Source organism: Mus pahari, chromosome 4 (assembly GCF_900095145.1).
Source record: "Mus pahari chromosome 4, PAHARI_EIJ_v1.1, whole genome shotgun sequence".
NCBI classification, from domain to species: Eukaryota; Metazoa; Chordata; class Mammalia; order Rodentia; family Muridae; genus Mus; species Mus pahari.
The window spans coordinates 75136354-75146353 of NC_034593.1; the positions used below are offsets into that span (position 1 = coordinate 75136354).

At 39.0% G+C, this 10000-nt stretch overlaps 1 protein-coding gene across 6 annotated transcripts in view; it reads right to left on the bottom strand.

Moving 5' to 3' along the window:
* Nucleotides 1-10000, bottom strand: part of Arfip1 (ADP ribosylation factor interacting protein 1) — a 75096-nt gene that overhangs the window by 16733 nt on the left and 48363 nt on the right. For all 6 annotated transcript variants that reach the window (XR_003843704.1, XM_029537765.1, XM_021195970.2 and 3 more), the window contains 2 exons: nt 8060-8281; nt 4216-4373 (listed from right to left, as the gene is read on the bottom strand). Coding sequence is in view for 5 of the 6 variants with exons in the window: in XM_029537765.1 (XP_029393625.1) it covers nt 4216-4373; nt 8060-8281 (380 nt within the window). In the remaining variant the exon portion in view is untranslated. The remainder of the gene's footprint in view (nt 1-4215; nt 4374-8059; nt 8282-10000) is intronic.

Consider the following 10000-nt stretch of genomic DNA (forward strand, 5'->3'; position numbering starts at 1 on the left):
CTCTTAATATCAATGGACTCAATTCCCCAATAAAAAGGCATGGACTAACAGATTGGCTCCACAAACAGGACCCAACATTTTGCTGCTTACAGGAAACTCATCTTCTGTGTTTCAAATGAGCTGAGTTCATCCTCAATATGCTTGTGAGTACCCAATTGCAACAAAATGGCATAATGCAAATTATCATTATAGACAGTGGGAGTGACTGGACATTTAAGAAAGTGTTTCTAAGAACAAAAATATGACACAATTAAAATTTGAAGGTTGGTAAAAGAGTATATTATGCAATAAAATTGGTAGAATGCCTCCAAAAGAGAAAAGTGTGGGCACTGGCATAGACAGGTGAGAATTAATTCAGTGTATTGCAACCCAAAATTAATGCCCAGTACTGGAAGACATTTCAATCAGAATAGTAGGCAGCCTCCTGAGAGGCAGGATTTTCCCTGTCCAATTACATTAAAATATTAGTGCAGCAGGAGGCCTGTGATTGGATAGGAAAAGGGGAGGCGGAGCTAAGAGTTGCAGAGACAGAAGAGTGGTTGAGGAGAAAGGGAGAAAAAGCCAGGAAGAAGAACCTGAACCAGTGTGACTTTAAATAGCCACAGGTAGTTATGGTATCAGAAAGGTTAGAATAATTGGGATAATTTGTCTAATCTAGGTGGGCAGCTTTTATCATTATGAATTGGTTCTGAATTTATTGTATTGGTATCTTGTGAATTGAGAATTTATTGATATATAAATCTGACTTGTTAATTATAAACTTCTAGAGTTTTGTTTTTACCATGTTGCTGGGTTTTGTGGCGGCTGATTGTGGGGTGGAAGATCATTGGGTGGGGCTAGCGAACCAGCAAAGGGAACGTGGGAGCTCTGGCCCTGCCGGAGAGTTGGCAGGCAGAGAGTTGGCGGGCAGAGAGTTGGCGGGCAGAGAGTAGCCCGGCAGGACCTCACTGGGAAAGAGAGTGGCCTGCAGTAATGCAGTAAGCATGCAAATCTTTAATATTTCCTGCAACATCCACAGTTCCTGATAAACAGTTCAGAGGTAAGCCAGCAATAATAAGCAGTAAAAAGCCACTGAAGATCTGTGATTTGGCCTGACTTCATTTGTTTAGGATCGAGAGCTGACCCTCTAATGGTATAGAAGGGAGATGGACTGGGTAGACTTAAGAAATGTGCCAGTCTCAAGACTAAGGGGAATAAGACCTCTCAGAACTAGAACAAAGAATTTAGACAGGCATAAAGAGCCAGTGGGGTAGGACGAACTTAAACTTGGTAACAAGTTAATTAAACCCATAGGTTTAGAGGCTAAACTACCTTTCACTTGCTTTCCTATCTTCAGTTTGGATTGCATTTTTTGTGTGTTTCCATTTTCATCTATGAATAGAAATAATAATTACCACAAAACTTCATACCCATGTGTATTATATGACATTGGGCAATAATCAAAACCTTTAGAATGCTTAGTATTAAAAAAAGGAAGAGCTAAAAGCAAGCTACAAACAAAAAAGTAGAAGCAAACTAAAGCTGGTAGGATGTCACAAGCATCCTGCAAACCTCCGCAGCAAAGAGATACATGCAAAGTTCCAATAGTGACCTTGCACTCCTTAGCTTTGAGACTCATTTTGTAAATGGCAAAAGCATAACTTCCCAGCAACGCTTCTCTAAAAGCACTCAGTGCCACCCAGGGATGGGCACTCAGCCTTCCAGGAACAACTTTCACCTCAAGATTGCCAGCCTGAGCTTGTATTCTATGGGGAACAGGTGTCGGAATCTGAAAAGATCACAACTGCCTGCCTTGTTGGTGCTGCTGTGGAGAAACACTGAATGGGCTAATAGAGGAGGCCAGGAAGGACTTGTACACAATGCGTATGGGGTTAACAGACCACCCAGCATCCGCCTTCATTACCACCTCTAATACTGGTCAAATGGATGACCCTTGCCCTAAAAGGCAGTAAATTTGTCAAACAAAAAAGAAACTGCTACTTCAAACTTTGAGGTTTAGACTCTTCTTCAATATTGTCCCTTAAGAAGCCAACGTCTAAGTACTACTATTAACCAAGCCCTCAAAGAATTGATAAGCAGAGATCAAGCCCCAAGGTAAACTTAGAGAATATGCTAGTATAATTTGAATAAGAAAGGATGCTTATGGGATGACATCATTGACGGTTTGTCAGGCACACAAATGAGGCTGTCTGAAAGTTTCCTTTAAGTAACTATCCAAAGGTTCCGAATAAGCCAGTATATTGTATATCCCAAGACCTGATACCACATTCTCCTCTGAGGTTCTCATATAATATGTAAAAACTATTTTTCCTGAGACATGAAATCTTTATGGTTTTAAAAATTACGTTATTATTGTTTAGTTGTGCTAGGCAAGACTCTACCTCTGAACTACACTTGCAGCCCAAATTTTAGATTAAAAGACAGGAAGCCAAATGGGCATCTGAAATGACAGGTAAGCAAGCCCCCCAATCTCTGTAGACTGAGCTGTGCACGGGGCACCTGCCTGCAGCCCTAGCACACAGGAGCAGACAAGTCCAAGAATTCTTATCTTCTAGACTCCTAAGAACTGGAAAACTAAAAAACAAAACAAAAACCAGATTATAGACAGATTATGATAGACAAATTTAGCAAAGATCTACACAGAAGTAAGGCAAATGAAGCCTTTATTCATATGCATATGAATCCATGAAAAACACAACGTGGAAGGAAGGATTTAAGCAGACTAACAGATCAATTACTGTGGATGTTGTTGAGGGGAGTTCTATCAGAACACTTTCAATGTCAGTGAACTAAATCTTTAAGTAGACTGCTTCCAGTTCTGTTTTTCACCACCTGATTTTATGTTAATAAATAATTCAAATAAAAAGTAAGCCTTTAGCCTAAATAATCTGCAAACCAGCACCCTCCCACTTTCTACCAGATAGTCTTAGCTGTTACTGTGATCTTTATTTCTAAACCAGTAACAATGCCTTGTTAATATTGAACTGAAAATTACAAACAGCACAGAACAGAAGCACTTCTCCTTGTAATAAAAATCAAAAATTAAGTTTTCCACGTACCTGAGTTTTGACCTGTATAACGCATAGTCACTACAGACATAAAAATAAGTTCCCAACTACAAAACGGTAAGATACATGCTCTCCGAGTTCTCACAAGCACTGCTGTTAGTTAGGGTGAGAGGTCAAAGGTTGAGCTCTATTCCTACAAGGTAAGACTTGGCACCATCTTCAACCATGCTATGAAAATGTAACAGAAAGACCGCATTCCGAGTGTTCAGAGAACACTACCAGAAACTGAGGCTGACAATAAGCACTAATGTCAGGACACAGGGGAAAACGCACATGGAATCAAAAGTTGAAAAGTTATTATGGATGTGGTACTTTTTAAAGAATATTTTTAGACATTTAAAGTTAGTTATTACTATACATTTTGTTTACCTAACAAAATCATGAGAAGGATATACGTATAAAATAGTACATTTGTAAATCTGTATTATAAACCACCAAGACAAAGGGAAATATTTATGTTTAAGGTTGAATGTGAAAACATTTAATGGCAGTTTGAACCTGGGTAAGTGAAAATCAAGAGCTGGTAAAGTGGAAGCAGGGTGATGCTCACAGTGGGATGTACCAATAAGAGTTACAGGTTCACATGAAGTCAGATTCCAGAGTGTCTAGTTGGTAGGACAAGGGACACTAGGACTGAGAATGCCTCCATTTCCCTACTGCTTAGCAAGCCAGGCTAGGGTATGACTAAGGCTCAACCAGACACCCCGAGGAGAAGTATTGGGGGCCTTCTGAAAATCACTTCTAAGAAGTGGCTTCAAGCACCTAGGGCACTGAATCAGATGCTGATAAAAACCTGAGGCATTATCTGGCTTTGGTTCTTGCCTTCTTCAAAACCTGGCTCTCCCACTTTGTTCTTCCTGGGAACAAACCCCCAACTTGCCATTCTTTTTTGGAAAAGAGAGCATTTCTCTGTGGATGTGGTTCTCTCTCTCCATCTCTACATGGCCTCCAATCAGGAGGCTTATGTAACAAGCATCTTTGACCTTAGAGCTGCCTAACCATCTTTTTTTTTTTCTCTCTCTCTCTCTCTCCCCTCGTACATTATTTATCTTCTCATATTGGACAATAAGTTTTTCTTGTTAGGAACCAAAAACCTGGACTAAATACAAACCACCTGTAAAACGGACAATATAACGGCAATACCCACCTGGCATTTTCATACTGTTTTACAGTCATTAGTGTATCTTCAATTGTTTTATTCACCAAGGTGTTCACACTAGCGATGAAGAAATTGATGGCCCCAAGAAGAGTCTCCCCGTTTTTAGCCAGCAGCTTCTGCGTATCTGCATTATAGCCAAATTCTTCCTAAAACAAAGATGACATCTTAACTGCTCCACTAATCACTGGACATGACTTTGAAATTGTAAACATGTTATCAATGAGAAAATGTTTGGGTTAGAAATCTCACAATCAAAGTTTTTACTTTTTCTGCTAATCTTTAAAGATGTATGAATCTAAATCATAGCTAGCTGCATAATTACTAAAAGTTTAGTAAACCAAAATTATCATTAGCCCAGATACACAGCTAAATCTAAATAATTTTAAAAGCTAACTTACTTTGTACTATACAGAATATTTTTGTTCCCAGATTTTGTTTCTATTACACTGTAAGCACAGCTGTGTGGGAAATACAGCAGCTTATTAATCAGAGAACTTTCAGGACCAAATTAGGTAGAATTGGTTAAAACTTTCAGACATAAAATAGATTGCATTCTTTTTTGTGTTTTGACTGAATTCCCTCAAAGTATAAATATTGACAAGACACATTTCTTTGTAAACTTATGTGGTCCAGGTGCCTTGCAAGATCAGGTCTATCTGGGCACAGAGCTGAAAGGTTCACTCAACACCAGCTTCGGTTCATTCTAATAAACCATGTCTCGGCTCAGCCACCATTTCAGACAACTTCATACGTGGCGAGAACAAACTCCTCATGCTCAGCAATGCAAGCTCCCAGTCAAAGCAGATTACTCAGGAGCACATCTGACCAAATAAAGTAATCCTAGCTGACTGTAAGATGTATCATTCAACTTGAATTCTCCAGTCTGTTATAAAACACTTCAATTTGGGCTATAAAAAAAAGTAACAGAGTTAACTAGAAGATGAAAATTTAATATCGTGCTATGCTTATAATTACATTTCCAGATGATAAATGACATAATAATTCAGTATTAGGAGAGCAAAATTACATTGTGCTAAAAACATTTTCATGTACTTTGTTCCCGACTCAGTTTTCCAAATGTTGTAGACTAACTACAAATGTAGAAATGTGTAAGAAGAATGTTGCACACCTGTGATCCTAACACTCAGATGGATGAAACAACAGAAGTGTTCCAGGTCAAGCAAACTGGAGCTACAGGGCAAAACCCCGTCTCAAAAAAATAATCAATGGGAGGCAATTATTGGTTCTATTATTATTATAGCATCTTTATAGTGAAAAGTATAATGGCAGGATGTTTCTGATATTTTGTACAAGCTAAATTACATATGAAGTAAATGTTATTGCATTTAAAATATATTTTTCTTTAACTTCTAGAAAAATTTAAAATATTATAATTGTACTGATTTTCTCTGACATTCGTTAAGAGGTAAAAGTCAAAAATTTAAAAAAAAAAATCAGCAAAAAAAATAGGAAAGCTTTAAAAACTAGATTTATAGCTGGGCGTGATGACACACATCTTTGATCCCAGCTCTTGGTAGGCGGAGACAGGCAGATCTCTGCAAGTTTGAAGCCAGCCTAGTCTATAGAGCTAGTTCTAAGACAACCAGGGCTATACAGAGAAACCTTGTCGGTAGGTAGGTAGACAGACAGACAGATAGATAGATAGAACAGACAGACAGACAGACAGACAGATAGAAAGAATTAAAAAAATAAATCAAAACCAAAACCTAGACTTAATATAAGCGTAATATTATCAACTAAGGAGTCCATCTTACTTACTGTATAATAGAGCATGGAACAATACCAATAGGTATGTTAACATGGATGTGGGTAGGGGACAGGTATGGGCATGGGAGTGGACGTTGGGGGATAGGGACAGGAATGAGGATGACAAAGGGAAGGGGGCATACACACAAGGCCTCAATCCTACACATACTTGGGAATACCAAGAGAGGGAGAAAAAGTCTTCTCCAGGGAAAAGTGCTGCAACTGGCTATCCAAAACCAAGTGGCCTTTCCCAAAAACATACATTCAAGTAACATTACATAGACAAAGCAGGTTGTATTATGTATTTAAGGATACACATCCACACAACACACATACACATACACTGATGATCAAGAAAGGGTATATGGGACAATCTGAAGGGAGGAAAGGGAAGATAAAAATGATACAATTAAATTATAATCTTAACAAATGAGAGGGGAAAAAAAAAAAGAACCCAGAGACTTAGGTCACAGAAATAGAGACCCTGGAAATAAATCCATGCATCCAATCAAAAGCAAATTCTGTAAGTCTAATAGATCAGCTAAAATTTAAATTCTGTATTTTTATTATTGCTCTATATCAATGTCTGTACCAAATTTCTTATCCAAGTTTCCAGGACCAAATGATTCTCTGTTTTAAATGATCTACTTTTTCAGGCTAGACATCTGTAGCATGAAGGATTATCTTTTGTTCCAGGTAAGAAAAACAGCCAGACATCAGTAATCACAAGACTGCAAAAGAAGTTCTCAGGGAAGCTTCTGCTGGGCTTGGGATGCAGCTCGGTTGGTAGAGTGACGGCCTGGCATTCGTCAGCCTTGGGTTTGAGCTCCAGCAGTGTCTAACTGAGCTCAGTATATAATAACTGAGCACACAGATAAATTCTAGCATTCAGAGAGCAGAGGCAGGAGGACCAGAAATTCAAAGTCATCCTTAGTTGTATAGGGAGTTAAGACCCAGCCTCAGCTAGAGACTGTCTGAAAACAAGAATGTTCTGTTCCATATTTAAATAAATAAATAAATAAATAATGCTAGATTTTTTTTTAAAAAAAAACCTTCATTCTAAATGTCTGTCTTTAGAAACACTAAGCATATACTCTATCTGAGCTGCAGAGCTGCATCCTAGCCCAAAATCTAATTTATTTTAATAATTTTAGTAAAGACATACCTCAAGTCCACTCAAGCAAGTGACTATTTGTTCAACATATTTCAAGACTGGTAAGAGGTCTCCACAGTAAGTGCCTATTTACTCTATATCCCACCAAAGAATTATAGCTACAATTCTTTGTAGGCTTGAGTTTGGTGGGTAATCTTTTTCCTTCTCTCACCAAGAACTGTCTCCTAGGACCTCCAGCTGACATCTGTTGCAGGTAGAAATGGATCACTACATTGAGAGTCATTTTAAAGACTGCATGGTTTAAGCCGGGCAGGCAGGCGAGCAGTGGCGTCACAGGCCTTTACTCCCAGCACTCAGAAGGCAGAGTCAGGTGGTAAGAGGCAAGCAAGCACAGGGATCGCCATGAGCTCCAAGACAGCCTGGCCTACAAAGCAAGTTCCAGGCCAGCCAGGATGTTACACAGAGAAACCCTGTCTCCAACAAAACAAGCAAGCAAGCAAACAAACAAAAAACTGTCTGATGTAGTATCTTAAAAAGAAGTGTCCTGGGGCTGGAGAGATGGCTCAGCAGTTAAAGAGCACTGACTGCTCTTCCAGAGGAGCAGAGCTCAATTCCCAGCAACCACATGGTGGTTCACAACCATCTGTAATGGGATCCGATGCCCTCTTCTGATGTGTCTGAAGACAGCTACAGTGTACTCATAAATCTTTAAAAAAGAAAAAAAAAAAAAAAAAGAATGCCTCAAATTCCCATTACATTGGGGTTTGAGGATATGGGCCAGTAGAATAACACCAATGGTCACTGGGTTCAATTTCTAGCACCCAAACAAACACAACAATGTCAATCTTACTAAGAGTTTAGCACATCATAAATGGAAAAAATTACCTCTCAGAACACTTCTATTAGTACCCTTATACCCACAACCCCTAAGAGTTATTCTCATAATCTTACATGGAGTTCTAGAGACTTCAAACTCAGATCAGCAAATGCATCTCCAAGTTGCTTTTGGGTGTGCACCATCTGGAAAAGCTGCGTTGACAAGGTCTGAGCCAGCTTCAGAATGTTTTCATATTTTTTCTTATTATCTCTTAAGATATCAATCTGAGCTTCAAGTTCAAGGTCCACAGTTCTTGAGCCACGGCCTAGTTTCTCAGATATAATTTGTCGGGTACACTAAAAGCAGAAAGATGCACTTTGTTTAGGAAGAAAAAGAGAACAATAAAACAATGCAAAATACCACACTGCACAGCTAGTTTTATACCTAAGAGCTGTTACCCAGCTGAACTACTATCCCCTCCCACGACTGACCCTGTCTAATTGATCACTATTACTAAGCTAAGGATGTTCTGATATACATCTGGCTAGTTTATATATTGCCAAATGAACTATCCACATAATCATATTTCAAGTTTACTGCATTTGGGTAAAGTATTTAAAGCAACAAGAATACCTAGCAGTTTGGTAGGACAGCATGAAAACTTGCATAGAGGGAAACAAAGACTGCCTAGATATATCTCTCTTGCTGGCTACTTTCCTACTTTCACCTTAAATAATCTGCGCTTGTGTAGGAAGGGAGAATGAAAAGACAGAGAACAGGAAAAGAAACAGTAAGACGATAACCAAGAGAGATTAGAAATTCTCCAAGTTCAGCATAATATTTAGCTGTTATTCTATTCTGTCCCAGAAACATACTTTTTACAAAAATGTACCTAATTTCAGAGAACAAGAAAGTAAACTTTCTAGTAATAATTTTTATGAAAATAAAAATTTTATTTTATTATTCTAAGAATAACTATATAAGGTATCAGAGTATTCTTCATCATTAAAATAAAAAATATTCTATGAAGGTAATAAAAATCCAGAGTGGTGGCCCACTGGAAAGCTGGTAGATCAGGAGACCAAGGCCAGTCTATGATACATGTGACCCTATCTTAAAAAAACAATACAAATGAGCAAACAAAATACCCCAAGACAACAGTAACAACAACAACAAAATTGGTAGTAAAAGTATTATAACTTTTAAATATGCTGTTTATCACATCTCCCAAAGTTCCCAGATGTGGGGAATGAGGACCCGAGTGACTGTGTGCACAGCCACATCAAGGACCCCAGAGCCTCAGACCCAGGGGGAAACAGCAAAGCCTTTGCCTGGGAGGGAGGCTCAGAGAACGACAAAGACAATGTGAGCAGAAAATGCCCACCACGGTTTCCCACCCAGGATGGTCCCAGCCTGAGAGCTGGCTCCCCAACAGAGACTGTCTCTACTGTGATCAGCTACAGTGTCCTTGATCCAGCTGTATGTCTCGTTATCTGGGGTTATAACCTCCTTGTTTATCTGGGGTCCAATTCCATATAATAAACATACTGAGCTTCTGAGGTGCTCTAGTTTCTTCATCCGAGAGCTATGTCTACCACCCCAGCCCTTTCTGTGTCTGTATGTTTGCCTTGTTTTCTTAAGGCTCTCGTCAGGCAGAGTTCCCAGAGCCATGGCAAAGAATGAGGGAACAGGACTAACAGCCAGTAGAGGTGCTTCCAGCCAAGCCTAATGATCTGAGGTTGATCCCAAGGACCCACAATGGTGGAATGAGAAAACCAACTCCTGCAAGTTATCCTCTAACCTCCACAGCTCTGTGCTACAGCATGAGTGTACACACACACACACACACACACACACACACACACAGAGAGAGTCATGCTAAATAAATAAAACCGTTTTAGGAAATAAAAATCAAAATAAAAAAGTTTAACTGGAGATACTGATTTTAAGGAGAAAAATAATGACCTGTAATAAAACAAGAGATGGCACGTGTTCCCAGTTTCCCTAACAGAGACTTCCATTTTATCAGCAAACCAAAGCATAGTGCTTTCCACTAAAACCCAGAAACAGAAATC